Source organism: Xenopus laevis, chromosome 4L, assembly GCF_017654675.1.
Source record: "Xenopus laevis strain J_2021 chromosome 4L, Xenopus_laevis_v10.1, whole genome shotgun sequence".
Classification (NCBI taxonomy): Eukaryota; Metazoa; Chordata; class Amphibia; order Anura; family Pipidae; genus Xenopus; species Xenopus laevis.
Genome location: NC_054377.1, coordinates 32,432,365 through 32,458,387, shown reverse-complemented (window position 1 = coordinate 32,458,387; position 26,023 = coordinate 32,432,365). Strand labels below are relative to the sequence as shown.

Genomic DNA, 26,023 nt, shown 5'->3' with positions numbered 1-26,023 from the left:
GCTAATTCATCGCTGCTTTATATAGGTATCGCCTAGGTGTTGATTATGATAAGCATGAAAGGTCTTTGTGCCAAATATGTAAAACAAAAACAAATAAAATGGAAGGGTCCACAGCCTATGTGCATGACAAGAAACCTGGCTGAAAATTGGAAAAATTGCTTATGAATAATACAGTTATATATTTTTTTTTAAACTGAAAATTTTATTAAGCAGTTTTTATATGCAACACCATATACATGAGTGTATAGATTATAAGAATAGGATGAATGGGAAGGGGAGGAAAAGAAAAAAGGGGGAGGGGGTAAAGAGCAGAAAAACACAAGCATTTTGGCTGCAAATCCTGTTTTCAAAAAAGTGAGTCGTAAGTAAATGTGTCCATCATACATCTATGGTGAGGGCAACGTTATGGTTTCACCCCTCTTTCCTTGGAGGTGTGCCTACAGGTTGAGATTCCCCTTCTATTCGGATTTAGACGTGTATAGCCAATAATAGTTGTGGATCATGTTCATGGGCCAGCCAGGGTAGCCAGATTGCGTCAAAAGCTTCCATGTCCTCTTTAAGCAGATGTGTACGTTTTTCGCTTGCTGCCATGTAAATTATTTTAGCTCATACAGTTGCCAAAGAAAGTGTAGGCTTTTTCCAGTGGCTAGCAATGATAAGTCTGGCTGCCATTAAGATATGTTGGCTCAGTTTATGTGCGGCATTATTAAATTTGTCTGTTTTTTTCCCTAATAGAAAGGTAGATGAGTCTTTGGGGAATTTGGTATGTAGTACCCTAGAAAGGAGGTTAACAACTGAGTCCCAAAATTTCGAAACCGTCGGGCAGGACCACCAAATGTGTTTCATTGTTCCGTTTTCAGAGCATCCCCTGAAGCAGTTCGGATTACAGGAAATACAGTTATATATTTAATAGTTTGTTTTGATCAGGAACCTCATACAGATTCTGTACATTCCCTTTAGAAAGAAGTACAGATAAACAAAAATGTCTATGGTTTAATAGAATAGTTAGCACTATAACAAGTAAGAAAAAACATGTATTTAATGAATTCATGTTAGCTAGGTCAACTGAAAAATTTAACATGGAGGCTTGTCAAGCATGATAGACAGCAGTCGTAAAGGAAATATTGAAATTGAAAAGCGCATTGTTGAGAAGAGTAAAACATATAATCATTTAAAAACATATATATATAGTAAAAGAAGAAGCAGGAATGTGTGTGACCTGACATAGAAAGGTGAATTGGTGACTCAATAACAGGGATAAAGCAGAACTTTTAAACATTCTCTTCTCTCTCTTCTCTTTACCTTGCTAAGTAATCAATTAATTTATTAATTTGCTTCCTTTTTAATAGAACCAGTTAATTAAGAGTATAGGTATAATTTGAGTATAGGACTGATTAGCTCAAGAGGAAGTTCAAAAGTAATTAGAATAAGTAAATAAAGGTCCAGGAGCTGAAGATATTTAACCAGGCTAATTACAAAACTTATTCCTGTCTGTGAATGCTAAACTACTTTAATGAATCTTCCATGATTCTTTGATGTCTTGCAAGATGTTTTTTTGACTTTGGTCTTGTACTGTTTAGTTTGCTCTAAAGGTTGTCATTGCGAAGGTGGCCAGACACAGACTGATAGAAGTTTCTGACAAACTCGGCAGCTTATTGGCAAGTGTATGGGCCCCTCCGATGGCCAGATGTCAATTGAGCAAGCTTAGAGGATCAGTGACATCAGTTTTTTTTATTGAAAAATGTGTTAGTGTAGAACGAAAAAAAAACACAAAGACATATTGAACTTTTAAATTGCTAAGTCTTTATTACGAAATAACTTAACGAAACTCCACTTGCGCTCCTCTTCAGAAAAGGTGATCCGGCGATCCATCGTGCGGTGCTCAATTTCTCCTCCCTGCTTTCCTTATAGGAGATAGCCAGGGAGGAGAAATCGAGCGCCGCATGATGGATCGTTGCTGTGTTGCCTTTTCTGAAGAGGAGCGCAAACAGAGTTTCGCTAAGTTATTTCTTAATATATGTTCAAGCTATAGGCTTCATGTAGGATGTTTACACTTTGCTAAGTAAATGAATTAAATGGAAGACTGGACAGCAAATTTACAAAAGGTAAAAAAGAAACAAGAAAATTGAAGGTAGGTTTGTCAGGGTTGGACTGGGGGGCCAATGGCACACCGGACCTGCTGCCATATCACCCCCGGGGGACTGGCCCCCCAGCTGCAAAGCACTCTCTGCCCCCCCAGCTGTAACCCCCCAGAGGCAGAGAATCCGTTCCCCCACTGCTCCTCTGCAAGATTTTACATTTCACACTGAAACCCACTGCTTCTGTCTGCACCTGAGTGGAGGTAATGGGGCAAGTTCACTAAAGGACAAAGCGTTAATTCGCTAGCGTAGCGCATTTTCGTTAATTAGCGATTCACTAACGGACACTGGTGTAAATTCACTAGTGTTACTTCGCACCCTTACGCCTGGCGAATTTGCGCAACGGACGTAACTACGCAAATTCACTGATGCGCACATTTTTCTGAACGCTACCTTTTACGCCAGACTTCCTTCGCCACCTCAGACCAGGCGAAGTGCAATAGAGTAGATAGGGATTGCTTCAAAAAAAGTTAAAAAACTTTCCAAGTCCCAAAAAACGCTGGCGTTTTTTCTTTTTTTTATGGGTTTTAGGCTGAAAAAGATTGAAATTTTTTTTGGGCTATCCTCCTTCCCCCCTACATTTCCTAACTCATGGCACCTTAACTATACAGTGGGCACATGTGTAGGGCAAAATAAAAATTTTATTTGCTGTTTTGAAGGTTTCCCAGGCTTGGGTAGTGATGCTACATATACCACCATTGTAACTTCAATTTGGCGCCGTATGCAAATTAAGCATTGCTAGCGTATCTTCGCTTTGCTTGGCGAATTAACACTAGTGCAACTTTGCAACCTTAAGCTTCCCCTGAGCGCAACTTTTTTAGTGAATTTGCGTAGCGCTGGTGAAAATATGCCTGGCGAAGTGCGGCGAAGCGGACGCTGGCGCAACTACGAATCTTAGTGAATTTGCCCCAATGTTTCTGGGTGCAGGCAAGTGAGCAGATTCTCAGCCTTTCTCTGCAGGTTGAAATCCGCATGGTGGGGCACTAGCCTTAGGAGGTGCCTGGATGTCTTGTCGGACAGGCAAAATATTGATGTCTAACTAAACTTTAAGGTGCAGATTTTTTAAGGGTGAATTTTATGGTCAAAACTGTCAAATTTGAATAATAAATAATCCAAACTCGCTTCGTATTTTAATTCAAATTTTAAGATTTTTCACACCTTGGCCCTTTAAAAACTGGAATTTGACTATTCGCCACCTAAAACCTAAATATTTAGAAAGCTGTGCAAAAATATCCAACATATATTCTCACCTCAGTACACTTATAAAATCCATCAGATCTATAAATGTGTAAATATTTTATATGTATGTTTAAGTTTATAATTTTAGTGTAAAAATAGATATTGGGTGGAAAAAAGAGGAGGTTGAAATGGCATCACTTTGCTGCTGTTTTTCCCCCAGCTTTTTGCACTGTTGCTGAAATTCAGGAACCAGAGAGCACTTAAGGTAAAAGATAAACAAAGTTTATTAACAAGTGAACACAAGCTGCTTGGATCCTGCACTCAGAGTCAGAATGACAAAAAAAAAAAGACAAACCGGGCTTTTCATACACTTTAGTGGTGTAGACATTATGTGAAAGTTATGAAAGAGTGGAAAAAGTTACCTATGGGGGTGTATAGTAGTATATGGTATGTGAAATTAAAAAACTAGGAGTTATCACAACAGAATCCCATTAAGTCTACTTAAAAATAATTTAAATATTAAGGTCAGAACAGGGAACACCTAGAAGCAGTGAAGAAGATAGTGATAGTGCACTCTGTTAGAAGGTAATTCAAAGCAGCTCTCTGGCCTGTCAGTAATTGATGGTGCCTAAGAAATGTTAACGTATATTCTGTATTGGTCCCGAAATATATAAATAAAGCATTCCAAAACATGCTGCACCAGACCACAATGGTTACAATGTGTATAGGGTCTGTGCTAGAGGTTAAAGTAAGGATGTGTTTTACAGCACTGCCATCTAGTGAACCAAAATGACAAATAACAAATAGAGACAAAATCTGTAGCTATTTATATAAGAGGTTGTAAAACCATCTAGTGGACACACATAACAAGTAACATTTAAACAATGTAGGGATAGAACCATACATTAATAGAAGAAACACAGATGTTTGCCTGTCTTGAACTTCCTCATTTGCATTTACCCATTGACTGCCACTGAAATAAAATCTATGTGACTGGCAAAAAAATTGCCAGCACCAGAAATACAAATGATTGGACATCTAATTACGAAAGTACTATGTAGCTGTCCTATTTTAGAGTGTGCCCTGCAGAACTGACACTGAGAAGGAACTGCTGCTGGAACAGCACCATGCTGTAACAAAACCTTACCCTGGTGGTCTAGTGGTGGTGCGGTGGGAACACCCACCGCGCCGTCCTGCTCCTTCAATGCCGGCTTCCTAGTGCGCGTATTTTATAGGCGCGTGATTACGTCAGCGCGCAATGGCGCGAAATTCAAATAGTATTTAAAGGGACATTTTTTCCTATGTCATTGCCCGTGATAGGATTGTATTTCCTGGTGCTCCTGAGCCTTGAGCTATTCGTCTGCTATCTTCTAAACCTGTTTGATTCCTGTTGTGACCCCTGCCTGGCTATTTTGACTATTCTGACTTCTGGATCCTGACCTTTGCCTGCCTACAACAGCTCTTCTGTTTAACCCCTTGATTGATCACCCGGTTTTCACACTTTGCCTGTTTGACGATTCTGATATCCGCCTGCCTCGACCCAGCCTGCCTAACTACGATTCTGTCTAATCCCGTTGTACCGTGACCTTCGGCCTAAAAGACTCTGCTAACAGCCGTGCCCCTTTGCCAGCCAGAACATCTCGCCTTGCAACCCTCGTTAAGTCCAGGTGGCACCCAAGTAAGCTGAGGGCTCCTCCTGAAGCCAAATGCCGAGCTGAGACCAGGGTGCTTGGCACTTGTTCTGGTATTGGGTGCCGGCCGTGATATTATCACGGGCCATGAAGGATGAAAGTCTAGACGGTGCATCTGCTGCTGCTTCTGTTACGCCTCCTCCAACTACCACTGAAGCGATCCTTACTGCCCTGCTTCAGCGCATGGAGGACCATGAGCGGAAACAAAACTACTTGCTTCAGGGGTTTCACAGTCTGACCCGCAAGCTTGAAACTTTACAGCAGCCAATCAGTCCTGTTGTCTCTTCCCCTGTGGGTTCCTCTGCTACGTGGGGTAATTCTGCTAGACCCCAGGAACCCAAAATTGCTTTTCCTGATAAGTTCAGTGGGGATAGAACAACATTTTTTTGTCTTTAAAGAGGCATGTAAATTATACATTGGTTTCTTCCCTCACTCGTTTCCTACAGGTGAGGAGACAGTAAGGTTCGTCATGACCCTATTACAGGGTGATCCCCAAATTTGGGCTCTTAGACTGCCCGCCTCTGATCCAGCCCGTTTCTCCTTAGAAACTTTCTTTGAGACCATGGCCATACTCTACGATGACCCGGATCGTGCATCCTCTGCCGACTCCGCAATTCGTAAATTACGCCAGGGAAAACGGGATGCGGAGGTGTATTGCACCGAGTTCCGCCAGTGGGCAGTTGAAACGGGCTGGAACAACACGGCTCTTCGCAGCCAGTTCCGTATTGGGCTCTCTGACTCTATTAAAGATAGCATTGTGAATTACCCCTTGTCGTCCAATCTGGATGATCTCATGTCCCTAGCCATTCAGATCGATAGGAGGCAAAGGGAAAGAAGGGGTGAAAGGGGTAATTCTAATTTTTCTGGGGTTACTAATGTAAAACCTAACTTGGTGACCAATGTTAAGTCTTCTGATTTCTCTGTGTCTTCACCTCAGGAGGAGCCTATGCAATTAGGTCTATCACATCTTTCTCCTGAGGAAAAGACATGCAGGCGTACCCTTGGACTGTGTATATACTGTGGGGATAAGGGTCATTTTCTTAAACAATGTATTAAGAGGCCGGGAAACGCCCAAGCCTAAATGGAGGAGCTCCATTTGGGTGCAGGCGTTTCCACTCCCCAATTTGCCTCCAAGGTTTTGTTACCAGTTAAATTGTCCTGGCCTTCGGGCTCTGTGAATTTGTCTGCTTTTGTGGACTCTGGGGCGGAGGGTAATTTTTTGGATGCTGCTTTCGCAGCCAAACATGGCATTCCTTTGGTCCCTCTGTGTAGCCCCATGAGAATTTTAGCGGTGGACAAAAGACCCCTAGGGTCAGGTATAGTTAACAAAAAAACTGTCTTCCTATCATTGTTTATCAACAATACTCACTGTGAGGAGATAGCCCTTTTTCTTATTGAAGGTGCCTCTTCTCCTCTTATTTTGGGGTTACTCTGGCTCCAGGTTCATAATCCTCATATTGATTGGGTTACGGGGGAGATTTCTCAGTGGGGTTCAAATTGTGGGGGCATCTGTATTCCTCCAATAATAGCAACTACCTCACTAGAGGGTTTACCTGCAGCCTATTCGGCATATGCCGACGTCTTTTCCAAGAAAGCTGCAGAAACCTTACCCCCACATAGACAGTATGACTGTCCCATTGACCTAGTTCCAGGTTCCTCTCCTCCTCATGGTCGTACTGATCCTCTTTCTTTACCTGAAGCCCAAGCAATGAGGGACTATATCAGAGAAAACCTTAAGAGAGGTTTCATCCGGCCCTCTAATTCTCCTGCCAGTGCTGGGTTTTTCTTTGTGGCTAAGAAAGACGGTGGTCTTCGTCCTTGTATAGACTACAGGGGTTTAAATAAAATCACCATTAAGAACCGCTACCCCCTTCCTCTAATTTCTGAGCTATTTGACCAGGTTAAAGGTGCCCAAGTCTATACCAAGCTTGATCTTAGAGGTGCTTATAATCTCATTCGTATTAGAGAGGGGGATGAGTGGAAAACAGCATTTAACACCAGGGACGGCCACTACGAATATTTAGTAATGCCCTTTGAGCTCTGTAACGCCCCCGCAGTTTTTCAAGAATTTGTCAATAACAACTTTAGAGATCTGCTGTGGGTATTCGTAGTGGTCTATCTTGACGATATTCTTATTTTCTCTTTATTATTTCCAGCAAGGGTCTAGAAATGGATCCAGGCAAGGTGAGAGCTGTCCTGGATTGGGCCCAACCCCTTTCGTTACGTGCAGTTCAAAGATTTCTTGGTTTTGCCAACTATTATCGTCAATTTATTAAGAATTTTTCTATTATTGTTGCCCCCATCAGAAATTTAACTAAGAAGGGCGCTGATCCCAGTATATGGCCTCCTGAAGCCTTACAAGCTTTTGAAACCCTCAAAAGGGAGTTCAGTTCTGACCCTATTCTTCTACACCCTGATTCCGCTCTTCCCTTCATTGTGGAGGTTGATGCTTCTGAGGTGGGAGCAGGGGCAGTCTTTCTCAAAGGCACCTGATAACCAACAAAATGCATCCCTGTGCCTTTTTCACTAAGAAGTTTTTACCTGCAGAGGTAAATTACGACATAGGGAACAGGGAATTGTTGGCTGTCAAATTGGCCTTTGAGGAATGGCGGCATCTCTTAGAGGGTGCAAAACATGTGGTGACGGTCCATACAGACCATAAAAACTTACTTTATATTGAGTCCGCTAAACGCCTGAACTCTAGGCAAGCCAGGTGGGCCTTATTCTTCTCAAGGTTTAATTTTTCTTTAAATTTCAGGCCCGGTTCCAAAAATATCAAGGCGGATGCACTCTCTAGGAGTTTTGAATCTATTCGCTCCGACTCTAGTGAGTGTACTCCCATCATCCCCAAAGAATTAATTTTGGCCACTTTAGAATCTGACCTTTCCTCCCTGTTACTTCCCTTACAAACATCTGCACCTACTGATACTCCCTCTGGGAGATGGTTTGTTCCTGAGGAGCTTAGGGAGCAAGTTTTGAAGGAGATTCATGATTCTAAAATGGTGGGACACCCGGGGGTTGCTAAGACTGTTTCTCTATTGTCCCATCATGTTTGGTGGCCTTCTCTCAAACAGGATACCAAAACTTTTGTCAACTCCTGTCCAATCTGTCAAAGGTCTAAGTTATCTCATCATCTGTCCCAGGGTCTGTTAAATCCCTTACCCATCCCAGAGAAACCTTGGTCCCACATTTCCATGGATTTTATTGTTGAGTTGACCCCTTCTCAGGGTAAGACTGTGATTTGGGTGGTGGTCGATAGGTTCAGTAAAATGGCTCACTTTATTCCTCTTCCACATCTCCCTTCTGCTAAAACCCTGGCTGACTTATTCATTACTCATGTTTTTAAATTTCATGGTTTTCCTGAAAATATTGTTTCTGACAGGGGGGTTCAGTTTGTTTCAAAATTTTGGCGTGCTTTCTGTTCTCTGGTTGGAACTGAATTGTCTTTTTCCTCTGCCTATCACCCCCAAACGAATGGTCAAACCGAAAGGGTAAACCAGTCCCTTGAACAATATCTTAGCTGCTATGTGTCCGATAATCAGTCTACATGGTCCGAACTGTTACCCTGGGCAGAATTTGCATACAAAAATGCTACCCATTCCTCCTCAGGAGAGTCTCCTTTCTTTATTGTCAATGGGTTGCATCCGAAAACATTTTCGTTTTCTGGCTCTAATTCCCCTGTACCCTCTGCCAATTCCTCTGTTCTTAAATTTTCTGAAATTTGGTCTCAGGTGCACAATTCTTTGTCCGCAGCTTCCCTAGCTCAGAAAAGAGCTGCTGACAAATCCCGTAGGGAAGCACCCCAGTACAAGGTGGGGGACTTAGTATGGTTGTCTACAAAGAACATCAAGCTGAAGGTTCCCTCTCCCAAATTGGGTCCCAGGTTCATTGGTCCATACCCCATCATTGCAATAATCAATCCATCCTCTGTACGTCTTCAATTACCCGCTGATTTTAAAATTTCTAATTCCTTCCATGTTTCTCTTTTAAAACCTGCCACTAATGTTCGTCATTTGTCTGTCCCTCCCCCAGTGTTGGTTGAAGGTCAGCCTGAATATGAGATCCAAGAGTTCCTCGATTCCCGCCTTGTGCGAGGTAAGCTACAATATCTTACTAGGTGGAAGGGCTTCGGTCCTGAGGAGAACTCTTGGGTCTCAGTTGATGACATCAAGGCTAACCACCTCAGGAAACAATTCCATGCTAAGTTTCCTGAGAAGCCTGGGGGTCCAGTGGCCCCCCCCTGGAGAGGGGGTAATGTAACAAAACCTTACCCTGGTGGTCTAGTGGTGGTGTGGCGTGGACACCCGCCGCGCCGTCCTGCTCCTTCAATGCCGGCTTCCTAGTGCGTGCTGCGCGCACACTTCTGTATTTTATAGGCGCATGCGCGCTGGCGTGATTACATCAGCGCGCAATGGCGTGAAATTCAAATAGTATTTAAAGGGACATTTTTTCCTATGTCATTGCCCGTGATAGCATTGTATATACTGGTGCTCCTGGGCCTTGTGCTATTTGTCTGCTATCTTCTGAACCTGTTTGATTCTTGTTGTGACCCCTGCCTGGCTATTTTGACTATTTTGACTTCTGGATCCTGACCTTTGCCTGCCTACAACAACTCTTCTGTTTAACCCCTTGATTGATCACCCGGTTTTGACCCTTTGCCTTTTTGACGATTCTGATATCCGCCTGCCTCGACCCAGCCTGCCTAACTACGATTCTGTCTAATTCTGTTGTACCGTGACCTTCAGCCTAAAAGACTCTGCTAACAGCCGTGCCCCTTTGCCAGCCAGAACATCTCGCCTTGCACCCCTCGTTAAGTCCAGGTGGCACCCAAGTAAGCTGAGGGCTCCTCCCGAAGCCCAACGGTGGTCACACTACTGGTGAAGCTAAACCGAGACCAGGGTGCTTGGCACTTGTTCTGGTATTGGGTGCCGGCCGTGACACATGCCCTCTATATCGTATAGCTACCAATAGTAAAGAAGCACACATACACTATAATCCTAGTTTTCAAGAGTATGATTAAGGTTCTACCTATCTTTTATTTTATCAGCCTGGCTGGTAAAAATTGTAACTGACACCAATATTATTAATAGGAAAAGTTATTTAGGAAAGTCAGTATTTTCTTCCAAGGGTGGCAAGCCTATGTATGATGGAGAAATAAGGTGCATTCAAACATGAATTGTACAATGGCATCTTTAAAGAATAGGCAGGGTCCAGGGCCACAGTTTTTAAGGGTACCAGGTTTATGAGAGGAACAGGGACCGACATTTGGTAATATATTCACTTTAGAAGTTGTGCAGGCTTACAGGTAATTTTCATACAACTCATTTATTAGACTTCCAACAAGGGACTTACTGTATATTCTGTGGTTAAAGCTTTTAAGGTAAACAACACTCCTATCTCCAAGCTAACATAATTGTCCATATGCTTTGGAAGCACCCTGCTGCATTGCGGCAATTCATAATGCTTCTGCAGCTGGTCAACATGAACAAGCCAACACTGTGCACTAACAATTGCTGACAAAAAAGAACAGAAGAACCTGAGATGCCCTAAGGAATACAGTGCTGTATTCATGATGGGCAAGGAAGAGGTGTCTGCTTCCCTGCATCCTGCCTTGCGCATCATTCATGTGCACAGGTTAGGGAGGGTCTGTAAAAAACAGGGCTGCCCAATGCCCCACTATTAAAAGGTTTGGGGCACAAGTGACAGAGGAAATTAATCTAGCACTTATTATTCCACTTACCCCTGAAATCTGCTACTAAACCAGGGAGTGGATACGGCCCCCACAACAGCTGAACAAACCCTCCTCAACGTCCTGTTTATTCAAGCAAAAAAAAAGTCAGAACACCCCCCCTAAAAAAAGAAAAGAGGATGCCCAAAGAAATTAGATAAGGTATTGTTATCCTGGATATCAGGACACATTCCTGCATTGGTAATGCATGCTGCAGAATCTCCACTAATCTCTTACCCCCCTCAGCCCCCTAATACCCCCTCCAAACCCCAAAGTAGTCAGGAAGAATACTACACACAATAAGTTGGGAATAAGTTAACGTATTGTCTTTTTATGCATCTCAGTTGTCTTAACACTTATGGTACACAGGCTGGAATTGTACATGCATAGTCTTGAACCAACATTCTACCCTTTGCAGGGCTGGATTTACATAGCGGGCACCCCCAGGCCCACTGCCGTTCATCGCCCCTGTCCCCTCCTTTTTATTTATGCAAATTTTCATCTACAGGACTGAAGTAATGGGAAATTTAAAAAAAAGATTTTATCTCAAGCAAATCCCCAGTGTTTTTGAACTAATGTGGGTGTGGTTGGGCAGCATGCTGCCCCCTAAAATCCTGCCACCCTAGGCCCGGGCCTTGGTGGCCTTTCCACAAATCCGGGCCTGACCCTTTGTAATGCCACAATTAACCAACAGTTTGTGATTCTGAATTCTCATTGTAGAAAGCAAATATAAAAAACTATAAAAACAATTCATAAAAAAACAGGGCTGCCTTACACCCACTGACACTGTGATCTGCACCTTGTGTTGGATTTTATATCAGACCCGAGTTGCAGAGAGCAGGTATGCCAAGGGTGCTGTAAGAAACTTACCCTGGTGGTCTAGTGGGCAGCAGGGCCCAAGCCGTGTCCTTGGGGTGGACGCCCGCTGCGCCGCTCCTATCCTGCCCTTGCCGGCGCCATCTTGGATTACTAGGGAGCGTGCGGCGCGCCTGCGCGCCTCTTAAAGGCGCAGGCACGCTGGCGTGATTGCGCTAGCGCGCAACAGCGCGAAATTGCGCACGTTTTGGCGCCAATTGGTTCCCTATTTAAGGCCCATTCAGACCTGTAGCCAGTGCCCGTTATAGGATCATATCCTGAGGTTTCCTGAGCTTTTTGCTACCTGTTTCTGAATTTGCTATCCTGACTGATTATCTGTGTTTGACCCAGCCTGTTCCTGACTACTCTGCATTCTGTATCCTGACCCTTGCCTGCCTACGACAATTCTTCCTGCTTAACCCCTTGCTTGATCACCCGGTTTGACCCTTTGCCTGTTTGACGATTCTGATATCCGCCTGCCTCGACCCAGCCTGTCTGACCATCCTTCTGTCTTATCCAGTCTGTCTGTTATCTGCCTGTCCTGATCCGGTCTGTTCCGTTTCCACCAGACGCCTTGTCCTTGACCTTCTGCCCAAATACTCTTGCTATCCGGTCGTGCCCCTTTGCCAGCCAGAACTCCTCGCCTTGTACCCCTCGTTAAGTCCAGGTGGCACCCAATTAAGATGAGGGCTCCTCCCGAAGCCCAAAGTTGGTCACACTACTGGTGAAGCCGAGCCGAGACCAGGGTCCTTGGCATTTGTTCTGGTATTGGGTGCCGGCCATGACAGGTGCAAGTTCTTTCTAAATAAGCACTAAGAGGAGTAATTTTGTACCTCTGTAGTGCTCTGTAATACTTATGACCATACATTAATAAAGGACACCCCAGTACTCTTACTCTGTTAACAACTTCCAATGAGTTCCAAAGACTGTAAGTTATAGTCTGAAACATATGTAGAAGAAACACTGTTCTTTTGTTTGTTAACTGCACCCGAAGAAAGACCTGTGTGGTCCGAAACATGCAGTGCTTCAATAAAACTACACAAAGATTTGAAAAGGTTCTCTGGTTGTTTCTTCTACATATGTTACAGTTTTGGAGGTGGCTGCTCTAACAACTGTTGTAGAGCCTAACTAAACTTATATAACAAGCTGTGGATCAAAATGGATTTTTTTTTTTAAATTTTCACAAAAAAAAACAGACTTTCCCTGCTGCTGGATATTGTGTTGTGCTGTGATGTCACATCTGTTGATATCATTGCCAATGCACCAATGAGCACTGGGGAGCTTTGAGTCCCTAGTACTCCTTAGGGATGCAGCCCTACATTTTTGCCGCCCGAGGCCCGGCCTTTGTGGCCTTGCCTGCTCAGTCATAGCTATTAGCTATAGCTACTGACACTCAGTCATACTGGCCACCAAATAACTGTCTGTGCACACTGGGTTAACACATAAATATATCTAAATTTATATATGTATATATGTAATTTATGTATATTTGATGTATATTTACATAAGAGGCTTTATAGTAACATATAGTAAAGTTCATTTTTGGCATCTTTATTTCATTTTTTGCAGCCCTTTTACAAAAAATTTAATGCAAATTTATTTTGTCTGATGTAAATTGTTATTGTGGAATTACAAAAGAACAAACTGCATTCAAGTTTGATTATTGTCGAATAAAGCTGTTCCAAGCACTTGCTATATATACTGGTGCCTATCTGCTGTAAAGTGTGTGCTGTTCCACAGCATGTATAAAATGCCATTGTATAAAGTCATTAAATCCCACTTAACAAATCCAACTTGCTCAGCCTATCTTCTGCTCCTCCTATGTTCCATAGTGTGCGAATAGGAGGCTATATATAAAAGCAAAGTAATATATATCAAACAATGCTAATGTTTAGTAGCGAGAACCAGCAAAATACTGCCACAATCGAATACATTTTTCATGCAGAATTTTGTAGAATTATTTTCCTTTTGCATTCTATTTCTTGCTTAGGTACCAGACTCTTGTTGACTTCCATTTTCAGGCTTACAGTGTAATGCTGCTTTTCTCATAATTTCAAACCCCTCTGTACAAGACTTTCATTTAAACTTTACACAGATTTCTATTGTGTATTCAGGGATGATGACCTATTGGACAAAGGTTGTAGTCTGATTTCTGTGGGGCCACGGCGAAGAGCAATTATCACACTCTGTACAGAAGCATAACCAGACATTATATTGTCCTGTATTAAGCTTAATTCTGCAGGAATATTTTATTTGGCTGTGGCTCGGGACAGAATTTTGCTGGTTCTCGCTACTAAGCATTAGCATTGTTTGATACAGCTAATAAAGTAAAGACACTTTTAAATTGTGTGGACAAGTTTAAGTATTAATTATAAGATTTTTAAATATCTTAATCTTAGCCTACCTGAAACAAACTGCTATATATTCAAAATCTGTTCTCCAAAAGAAAACCTTCTATTGGTAGCCTTCCTGATAAAAAAATTCAACCTCCTCTCTTGCTCTTATAACTTTTTCTGCCAATCAGAATACTAAATTTCTTGCAAAACATAACAAGCACATATAATAGGTGAACTACAAAATGAGCATAAGACTGCTATGTCTCCATGTATGGGCAAGATGTAAACCTCTTATTACTGCTGGTGTTTCTATGTCTAGTTTGTTTTATTGGATTGTTTTTGGATAGAATGAGATGATAGTATCTTATTATTGCTCATGTCCCTCATGGTTCTTTTATTCTATCACAACTTATGAACCAGAACCTACCACTTGGACTTTATTCACTTAATTGACTTTGCTTGAATAAGGGACTCACTTTGTTATACAATAAGTAGCACTATGTCTAAAATGGAACCATGGTGTGATGCAATTATACCCCTGGTTGGGTGTTACCTATGTGCACCATTTCCTGTAAAGCACTTTAAGTATGTGTATGTAGAATGTTCTTGACAAAGACCTTATAGGCTTGAAACATGTTGTATGGAATAAGTTAATGCTGCCTCACAGCCTTAATCTTGTACTACTTCACTTTTGTTTGTGCTATACACCTGTTGTGGAGGTGCATACAAACATTTGGCTGTAATTTTGCTTTTTATTCAAGGATACCAGTCACCTTGAAACTTTTTGGAATTGCTTCCGCCAGCTATCCGGAATTCTAGCCTGCAAGAAATGTCAGAGGAAACCTCTCCATACCCAACATAGGAGTCACTACATTTGCCTAAAATGAAGAAATTGTCAGAATCCAGTCTGAATTAGATACTGAATACACAAAACATGGTAATACAGTAAAAGAACCACTAAATTTATTATGTACACATAAGCCTACAGCTTGAAAGAATACATTAAAGTAAGAGGCATCCATAGAGGTTTGCATTTAGACATTAAACCTACCCTCTGTGCAGATGATCCATTGCTACAGCAGTGATGGTTAGAAATATGCAACAGATGCAGCATTGACCTGATGGTACTAACAGTGGGGAACCTCATAAATAAATTGAATGAGACCGGTGTTGCCACTGCAAACTAAGTTGACAGAACTCTACAGGTCGAAGTGTCTGCATGATCACAGTGAGATTGTGGAGAACTGCAAAATGCCATTTCAGACAGAAAGTGCCACAAACTTGACTGGATATTTTAACCTGCTTAACTGCTAGTTGATTCAGAGAAAGGCATAAAAAAAAAAAAAACATTTTGAAGTCTCTACAATTTGCCTCAGAGGGGGAAAAAATTCCTTCCTGACTCCAAAATGGCTATTCCCTGGATCAAGTACGAAGAGCTATCTTCCATAACCCTTTATTCCCTCACTTGCTAAAAAGCCATCCAAACCCCTTCTTAAAGCTATCTAATGTATCAGCATGTATGACTGAGTCAGGGAGAGACATCCACATCTTCACCGCTCACACTGTAAAAAAAAACCCTATGAAGACTTACCCTGGTGGTCTAGTGGGCCGACGGGGACGCCCGCCTCGCCTTCGGTGGAGACGCCCGCCACGATGATCTGCTCCTCTTCCTTACCGAATGCCCTATGGCGCGCGCAGGGCGCACTTCTGTGTTTTGATGTGTCGCGAGCGTCATGGTGTCAGCGCATGTGAAATTCAAATATTTAAAGGGGCTCTCTGAACTAACTCGTTGCCTGTTGTTAGGTCTACTTGCTAGTACCTGGATCTGAATATGCTTTTTTCTGCTCCTTGAACTGTACCTTCCGCCAAAACCTTGCTAATGACCGTGCCCTTTGCTCGTCCAGAACTTTTGCTTGGCTCCTCTCTTATTAAGACCTGATGGCATCCAATTAGCTGAGTGCTCCTCCCTAAGGGAAAGGCGGCTGTTAAAGGCAAAAGCAAGAGACAAGACCAGGTTGCTAACAGGGCACAGTGCGCAGTGTGGGGCTCATTTATAAACTTGGCTCAGAGCAAAATGGTTTGCACAGTGAACATATTTGCCCCTGCACATGCTTTCATTTATAAAGCTATATAAGACTGGTGTATTTAATGTGCAAACAGCATTGTGAATTTATATTAGTGCTCAAAATGTCCATAAAAGCTTTTAAATATGGCATAATTGTAAATTGCAAATATTTGTGCACATACTCTGCGTTTGAGTTACTCCACAACTTTGGTGGCAGAGAAAATAGTTTTGGAAATTGCAAATTTAATTTACTGTCAACGCTATTATGGTGCAAAGTAACCTCACACAGTGGCCACACTCACGCAAACATCCATCTCATATGCCAATATTTGTGCGCAATACAAATTTGCAAAACAGAGCCGTGCAATATTTCACCATTCAGAAAAAACATGGGCAATACAACCATTTGCCAATAAATATGCATTGTGCAAACTTTATAAATGACCCCTTGTATGGAATAAACTTTCTGCTTTCTGCTTCAAAGGACTACAACACTTTAAACACTTCTTTAAAGTGCGCAATGTGCAATTAAAATTTTAAAATATATAGATAAAAATATATTTTAAAAAATTTACATAAAGGCAGTAATAGAATCTGCTATGATAACATCACATGGCAGGGGATCCCATAGCCACACTAACCCACTGACCACACCATGAAGAACCACCTATGCTGCTTCAAATGAAAATTGAGTTCCACGAGTCTAAAGGGGTGGTTTCTGTTTTTCTATGGGAAAAAAAAGTCTCCCCCATAATATGTCTATCATGTATTCTAATGTAAAGAGAACCTTTTTCCCCAGATAAAACCCCAACAGCCTTTCTTCATAATTTAAAAAAATAATTGCACTTCATACTCAAGGTAAGGCCTTACCAGAGAGCTAATTATGTTTTCATCCCTCATGTTAATGTTCTTTTTTCATGCAAGGCAGCACTTTTATTTTGCTTTAGTGCTTGGAGTGACTCTGCCTAGAGTTACACAGTTTATTAAAAATCCCCAGACCCATATGTATTTTGCTGAAAGGGTATGAGAATAATAAGATTTTTAAGCATTATGTGAGTTCCATTTAGTCTTTATATTTGAAGTGTGATCTAGATTTTCAAAACCTGCAAAAAGGCAGGTGTTTTAGTTGCAAAATGTTAAATTACACATAAGTACATTAAAAAAAACTAAGGTAAGGCCTTACCTTGTTTGCCATTTGTTCCAATATTGAACAAAGATTAAAAAACTGATATTTTAATGATGGTTTCCTGTATTAAAGGACCAAAAATGTAGCTATAGCAAGGTTTTTTATTTAACATCAGGTCAAATATTTATTTTAAAGCTGCAGCAGTCTGTACCGATTTGTATTTTTTCCATTGACTAACATTGTGCAGTATATCAGATAGCATTTTTAAAAAAATACTTTGATAATATGATGGGCCCCTCTCACATGTTTTGCCTATGTTTTTTAAAGGATAGGGATATTTTAACTAGTTGGTGGATGTTATAAATTATGTATTATTATGTATTATTATGTATTTTAGAGCGCCAACATATTCGCAGCCCTGTAGACTAAATGTGTTTATACAAAGAGAAGAATTGCAGAATTGCATACATAGCACATAGAGAACTTCTTGCTTTTTTGCTATTATGTTTCCCTTGCACCCGAACAGCAGGTTTTTGTTTTTTTTAACATTGTTTGGTTTTTGTGTGTGTATATACAGTATATATATATATTATTATTAACATGTATTTTTTGAGTGCCAACATATTGCACAGCATTGTAAAATTATTGTGTTTATACAAAGAAATCGCATGAATTACATACATAGAACATACAGAGTTACATACATAATGACCAGTACTGGTACAAAAGGTGAGGAAGGCCCTATGCAAAAGAGCTGACAATATAAAGGGGAAGGGAATGAGACACAAGGTGTGGGAGTGGACAAGATCAGAACTAAGCAAGGTTAAAGATGTAGCATATGGTAATGCATTTGGTAGCTAAACAGGTGAGGGTAAACTTCTCTAATTAAGTATGTTCAAGAGATCTTTTGAAAACAGAAAGGTTGGGAGAAAGTCAGACAGACAGTGAGAGAGAGTTCCATAGGAGGGGTGCAGCAAAGTCTTGAATGAGAGCATGTGAGGAGGTAATGAGAGAAGAGTTGAGGAGCAAGTCAGTAGAGGAGTGTAGTCAGCGTTTGGTTGAGTATCTAGAGTTAAGTTCAGAGATATTGGTTGGAAAAGAGTTATTAACTGTGCTGAATGTCAGTGCCATTAGTTTGAATTTTATTCTGAAAGCTAGTGGAAGCCAGAACAGGAATTGGCAGAGTGGCATGGCAGAGGACGAGCAGTTGGTGAGGTGTATAAGCCTGGCGGCAGTATTCATTATGGACTGGAGAGGTGACAGTCTCTATAGGGGAATGCCAATTAATAGAGAGTTACAGTAGTCTAGATGTGATATAATGAGAGAATCAATACAAATTGGCAGCATCTTGGGTGATAAATGGTCATATTTTGTATATGTTCCTTAGATAAAAATGACATGATTTAATAAGTGACTGGATATGAGAAGTGAAGCATATGGCAGAATCTAAAATAACCCCAAGGCCTGGCGAGTCATGGTGGAATTGTTAACTATGATATATACTTCTGGGATGTTACGGTGTTAGTTGTGTGAAAGAGAACCATTTCCATTTTAGAGAGGTTTAATTTAAGGTAACGTTGTGATAGCAGATAGCAGACAGGCAGGAAGATAACCGTGTTAAGAGCTCTGGATTGAGATCATGAGAGGAAAGATGGAATTGAGTATCAACAGCACAGAGGTGGTATTGGAAACCACATGAGTTAATTCTTTTTACAAAGGAGGAAGTATAGATGGAAAAAATAAGGGACCCAGGACAGAGCCTTGAGGAACCCCAACAGAAAGAGGTAGGGGAGAAGATGATACTCCATTGAAGGAACAATTAGTGGGATAAGAAGAGAACCAGGACAGGGTCATGTTGCGAAGGTTGACTAGAGTAGTGATGGGTGAATTTAGGAAGTTTTGATTCGCCGAAAAATCCGCAAATTTCCCATGAGATTTGCGAAATGGCAAAAAATTTGAGAAACGGTGTCCATTTTTGGTGAAATTGGGCCGGCGTCCGTTTAATTTTTGCTTCAGTTTCGTGAATTTATTAGCCGGCTTTGAATTGCAAATAAATTCTCCTATCACTTCAAGAAGTATTTGTAGTGAGAAGTGGTTGTTGGCTTTAGCTGTTAAAAGGCCTTTAGTTAGTTGGGTTAGGGCAGTAACAGTGGAGATTTGTTACCTGAAATCATATTGTAGGGGGTCCAGCAGGTTATTGTCAGAGAGGAAAGGTGTCAGTCTGTCTAGGCACTCAAGTAGTTTAGAGATGAAAGTTAAGAGAGGGATAGGTCGGAGGCTATTGTGAGTGGAGGAGTGACAAGAGCATGTTTTAGTTAAGAAGTAAAGATTCCAGTTGAGAGTGAGAGATTAAATAGATGAGTTAAGGCTTTGAATGATATTTAGTTTATTGTGAACTACATTCATATATCGAACTAAATTATCAACATTCTAAATAGCATTTATAGGTTTGGAAAAGGTGACATAAGGTTACATTTTTCAAGGTTCCTTTAATCCTTGTGTCATTTAAAATAAAACACCTGTTTTACTTTAAAGCCAATTTTTATCTGATTGCTGCATAATGAAATTTCATCCAGAAAATCCTACGTAATTTGTCAAGGTTTCTAGATAATGCAGTGATAAAAAAAATTAAATATTAAAAAATTGTGGGTTTTAGTGGTAATCATAACATATAAATACTATACGCAGGTATTATTCAACCTACTTGAGAAGTAAACCAAAATGGCACTGCTTTGCCTCTTGTCCTGTATTGCCCTTATTGGAAGTACTTATGGTAAATCCACAAAGATCACTTGCGTTTAACTTTTTTTGTTAAGTTTCTTACTCACACTATTTCTTTCCTACTAAGGCTGTGGTGTCCCTGGCATTAAACCCATTATTTCTGGATACGCCAGAATTGTGAATGGTGAGAATGCAGTCTCTGGGTCCTGGCCGTGGCAAGTGTCTCTACAGGTATAGTCAGAGCAGATCAAAAACTATTATTACATTTTAACAACCAATACATTGCTATTTACTAATTTTAATGTTAACCTAACAATATCTAACTAAAGTGTATCTAAACTGAAAAAAACATTTGTCAAAATTTGTGTTGTACTGGCTTCTTTATCCTGATTATTTAATAAAAGCACAATAGACATAAACAGAATGTATGCATTTGGTAAAAAAGTGTTTATTTTTACATCACATTTTAATCTCACTTTTACATTTTTAAAAATTAATTTATGCAATGTAAAAAGGTAATAGATTATGATTTTTACAAAAATCAATAAATGTGTCAAATGTGTCAGCATTAAGTAGAGGACTTTAACTGCATTGTTGTTTTTTATTTTTTTAAATAATTACATTTAAGGAATGCTTTTCAGAGTTGCTTTAAAAAATTCTGTTAAAATAGACATATTAAATCTTAAGCAATCAATTTTTTAATTATAGTAGTTTTTCATCACTTTAATCTTACAATCCACCAAGGCTTTGTTTTCAAGGATAACAGATCCTGCTGGATGATATATAACTATTTTTTTTTGTGCAATTAAACTAAATCTGTATTTTTATATAAAATCCATTAAATCAAACAGCAGTGATTTATGTTTTAACATGTTTACTGTGCTTTTTGAGGAGTATCAAAATAATAATTTCTTAAACAATATTGGCACATAAACAACGTTTCCAAATAAAACAACACACTGATTATTTTAAATTTTTATCTCTCAAATATGCAGGACAGAACTGGATTCCATTTCTGTGGTGGTTCCCTGGTGAATAACTTATGGGTCGTAACTGCTGCTCATTGTGGCGTCACGTAAGTTGAGTTATGGATAACATTTATTCCTAAATAAATTCATAGAAACATTTTTTTAGAACCTCACAAGATGTAAATGTAAGAAAACTTCACAGCTTATCAGCCATGTAATATACACTGTAACCATTTCATTTAAATAGAGCACAAGATGTTAAAATGAAGCAGAAAATAGAACAAGCTGGAGGCAAAAAGTATCGTTAGTGAAGTAGTGAAGTTATTCTGGGTTTAACTAATTTGGTCTATTGTGATAGGATTATTGTGTAATGCATGCAAAATCAACTTCTCTCCCAATTACTGTATATGCCTCATGAAACAGCTGATCACAGAAGTCTTAGTAAAATTTCTTAGGTTAAGGCACTCAGGGCACCCCTGGAGCTGTGGTATAAAAATCTGTTACACAGTTAAAATATAAATACTATCCAAATGAACAACAAAATAATTAAATAGGCAATGTTATATAACCTACGCATAATAATATAGAAACATAGTAAGTTAGATTGAAAAAAGACACAAGTCCATCAAGTTCAACCTTAAAGGAGAATTCAACCCTAGTTTTAAAAAACCCTACCCAGACCTTACATAGAACCCCCTCCCTCCTCCCCCCAGCATGTGCCACCACGCTGGTCTCATTTCGAAGATTGTTGCATTGATGCATAACATGCATGTTATGTTAGGGAATTCTGGATGATACATACAGTACATTTGCAGAAACTGGATTCACAGAAAACAGACAGTAATTTGTTTGTGTTTACATTGTGGCCTTTATGACCAACTGAGCGATAAGCCTAATAGAATTAGCAATTACATTTTAAATACTTAAAAGTTTAAATTCTTAAAGTTTAATACTGTATTTAACATTCATCTCCTTACTTAGAACCTCACACCGTGTTATTCTGGGTGAATATGATCGTTCTTCTTCAGCTGAGCCAATTCAAACCATGTCTATTTCCAGGGTACGATAAGTGTATAAACATCATGGAGCATAAATGTATCGATTTTTTTCAGCAGGAGTAAAACGGTCACATAACTATATAAGTGGTGATAACTTGTAAGTCATCTATTTACAATATGTCTAAACCAGTAAAAAAAACATTAAGTACACACACGCACACTCTATGGGGGTTATTTATTATAGTCTGAATAGCAAAAACTCGAAAAATTCAAGTTTTCTTACTATAAAATCTGAATTTTCAGTGGAAAAAACCCCCTCAAATTTTTCATGATTTATTATACCCCTATAGAGACTGCTAAAAGTCCAAATCTACTCCTGTAGAAGTCAATGGCAAAGGTCCCATTTCAAATTTGAAGATATCATGGTCTGCACTGAGTTTCGGCCAAAAAAACAAAAATTGGTTATTTCAAGTGATTTCATGAAGAATTTGAGTGTTCGAGGCATAAAACCCGAATTTTTCAAGTTTATTTTCTCGGATTTTGATAAACAACTATCTATCATCTGTCATATATCTATATCTATCTATCTATCTATCTATCTATCTATCTATCTATCTATCTATCTATCTATCTATCTATCTATCTATCTATCTATGCATTTTCAACAATTTTCCAGAATCCCATTATCTATAGAGTCCTGTTTAAGCAAAAATAAACATGTAGAACTTGAATGTATTAATTTATTCAGGATTCTGTCCATGGCTACAATCTTGCTTTCTAAACTGATTATCTTACTCTAAATTCTTACAAATCTTTTTTTCGTACTAGGTTTTCAGACATGCAAATTACAACACCTATTCTATGATCAATGACATTACTTTGTTGAAACTCTCCAGTCCTGCCTCTTTCAACAGCCGTGTCGCTCCTGTCTGTGTTCCTACCTCCAGTGAAGTTTTTAATTCTGCTGAAAGATGTGTCACAACTGGATGGGGATATGTCGATGCCAACTGTAAGACAAGCTCTGACATGTTCTCATTTTCTTTTAATTCACGTTACACTGGTATGCTTTTATGTACAAGGCTCTTTGGAAAATGCAGTGTAGTAGGATAGACGGGGAAGGTCCTGTGAAATGACATCTTACTCTCAGAGTCAGTGACTTGGCTTATGTTTCTGCAACTACAGACTGCTCCCCAGAATTGAGCAGCTAGCTCTAGTTATGATGAGGCAGATTTATCAGTGTAAAATTAGAGTTCACCACAGAAAAACTAATTTTAAATGATTTTAAACATACAGATTGCAATGAAAATTTTTATTATATCATATCAATGATATATCAATGTATGCATTGAGTATACACTGAACATAGAAATTACATACAACAATTCAACCAATAACCAAAAGTATGCCCTACTCTAAAGAGCTTAAAATTTCATCATGCACATGGGAAAAAACTTGAATCGCTCGAATTGGTTGAGTTTTCGATTGAAACCCACTGAAAAAATCTTGAACATCATGAAGGCTAGTAACATCTTCAAATGGTTCAAGGGACCTCTACATTACCTTGACAGGTTTTAGCTAGAGTTTTTTTCTGATTAGAACTATTTCCAGCTTCGGGGTACAATAATAAAATTTGAGTTTTTTATTTTTAACCCGAATATTTGAGTTTTAAATGAAAAATACCCTTGAAAACTTAAATTTTTCGGGATAAATACAACTCAACCTTTAATAAATCTGCCCCTAAATATTTTTAGTATGTAAGTAGCATGATTATCCTAATGCAACATGCAAAACATTTCTGTTTTGTTTTTTGTCTATAGCAAAATTATCTCCAAACAAGCTTCAGCAAGTTACCCTGCCTCTTCTCTCCAACACTGAATGTCAGAGGTACTGGGGTAATAAGATCCATAGTACTATGATTTGTGCTGGAGCATCTGGTGCCTCCTCTTGCATGGTATGTATTTTTAAGAATTAAAAAATGTGTGTATATATATATATATATATATATATTGTGCATAAGGCACTGCACCTTCCTATAGCTCAGTGCAAGATATGTGTGGTGTTGGGCAAAATAGTGAGGTGTGCAGACCCATTGTGAGGGGAGGGGGATTGACAGCACAGCCATTCAGTGTGAGCAGTACACTCTATATTCGATGCACAAATTGATATGTCTTACAACACTAGGGGGCAGATGTATCAAGGGTCGAATTTCGAGGGGTTAAATCCCTCGAAATTCGACTGGGGAATAGAATCAAATAGGGAATTCGGGCGAATTTACGTGCTGGCGAATAGTCCAATGGGCGAATATTCGCCCGGTGAATAGTCGAGCGATCGAATATTCGATCGAAGGATTTTCATTCGATCGAATGATCGATCGAATGCCTTTTTATTCGATCAAAAACTTTCCTTTCCCATAGGCTTTTAAAGCAATTCGGTAGGTTTAATCTGGCGAAGTAGGCAGTCAAATGATTTTTAAAAGAGACAGTACTTCGACTAACGAATAGGCGAATAGTCGCAGTCGTTCTATTCGAATCATTCTACTCAGGTGAATTTACGCCAATTCGATAGTCGAGGAACACAAAAAACTCCTCGAAATTCGAGTTTTTTTCCCTCTATTCATTCACCCGAGCTTAGTGAATGTGCCCCTAGGTTCTATGAATGTGGCATTGTGGCCAAAAACAAAATTCCATCTTGATTGATAGCTGATGCTGGGAGTTGAAGTTTTGCAGCAGACCTGGCATAGTCACCTGAAAGGTTGCAATATTTTTCAAATATTTACTCATGCTCATTTGATTCTGGATACATATTAATCAAACACACAATGAAGATGAACAAGTAACTAATATAAATAAGCTGGCACATGTTATAGAGGGCACACTGCTCACCAAATTGTATTTACTGCATAGCTCATAGCATGCTCACTCTAACAGACCATCTTTTAAATGTTATGTTTTTTTTAAGGGGGACTCTGGTGGACCACTTGTGTGCCAAAGAAATGGAGTTTGGGCGCTGGCTGGTATTGTGTCCTGGGGAAGTTCTACTTGTTCTCCATCATCCCCTGGAGTATATGCTCGTGTCACAACTCTTAGATCCTGGATGGATCAGATTGTTGCTTCCAATTAAATCAATTTCTTTGATAATTGTGAAATAAAAAATATACTGAAGTAAGCTTACTCTGCTCCTTTATATGTTCTTGGACATGTGTTTATGTATGTGTAAATGAATGAAGAAATGATCATCATTTAAGGTAAAATAAAATAGAACTTATGAACACCAACCAATACTTTATCATGGTGTATTTAAAACACCAACCAATACTTCATCATGGTGTATTTAAACCAGCACCAGAATGCAATAATGAAAACTTTAAATATTGCAGAATAAACAGCTGGTCTAGTCTTCCCAAAAATATATTAGAACAGATGAAAAAGTTTTGTCTGTTTTTTGCTAGCATTTAAAGGAATGCTGCCATGAATATTAAAAATAGATGGTCTTCTTGAAAGCATACTGGCATTTGTGATGCACAGAGGCTGCTCCATGGTGCCCCCTCATCCCAAACAGCTGCAATAATGCATAACATCACTGTGTCAGCTTTATTTACTCTGTGTTAAGGCCTCTATGATTGAGCTGTGATATTCTTCATCAGTGCTTCTGTGCTAAGACTGGTCCACTGGAATATAGCAATAGATGTGGAACAAAGCATTTGAATTTAAACGTATGCTGTTGTCGGTTTATACATTTCAACTATAGTGCACTGATTTTCAAATCATACCCAGAGCTCATCAACATTTTTTTACATGGTCACCTTGGGGGTTATTTATCAAAGTCAAGTGTTAGAGGTTTTTTTTTTAACTCGAATGAACTCGAATGACGTCAAAACTTGAATGGTATTTTATTTAAAAAAAAAAAAAAAAACTTGAACGTCTATAATTCGATCAAATAGGAACGCCCTGAAAACTCGAATAGAATTAGAACAGAACTCAAATCGAGTTTTCCTCTGAAAAAAACGTGAATGTTAGGAAGACTATTAACATCTTCAAATGGTTTAACAGACCTCTGCTATTGACTTCTACATGAAGTCCGCAGGTTTTAGATGGCAAAGTATCGAATTAGAGCTATTTCCAGTGTCAAATAATAAATCTCGAATTTGAATTTATTTTATTTAACTTGAAAGTTTTGACCAGAAACCCAATTTGAATTTACCATTCGACCCTTAGTAAA

General features: G+C 39.6%; 1 protein-coding gene across 1 annotated transcript; it reads left to right on the top strand.

Annotated features, from left to right (window-relative positions):
- Positions 1-19,835: 19,835 nt before the first annotated feature.
- Positions 19,836-24,970, top strand: ctrb2.L (chymotrypsinogen B2 L homeolog). The gene is made up of 7 exons (NM_001092462.1): positions 19,836-19,891; positions 19,967-20,070; positions 20,835-20,914; positions 21,789-21,867; positions 22,634-22,814; positions 23,623-23,756; positions 24,764-24,970. The coding sequence occupies exons 1-7, from the start codon at positions 19,840-19,842 to the stop codon at positions 24,923-24,925; spliced, it is 792 nt and encodes a 263-aa protein (NP_001085931.1). The 5' UTR covers positions 19,836-19,839; the 3' UTR covers positions 24,926-24,970.
- The last annotated feature ends 1,053 nt before the right edge of the window (positions 24,971-26,023 follow it).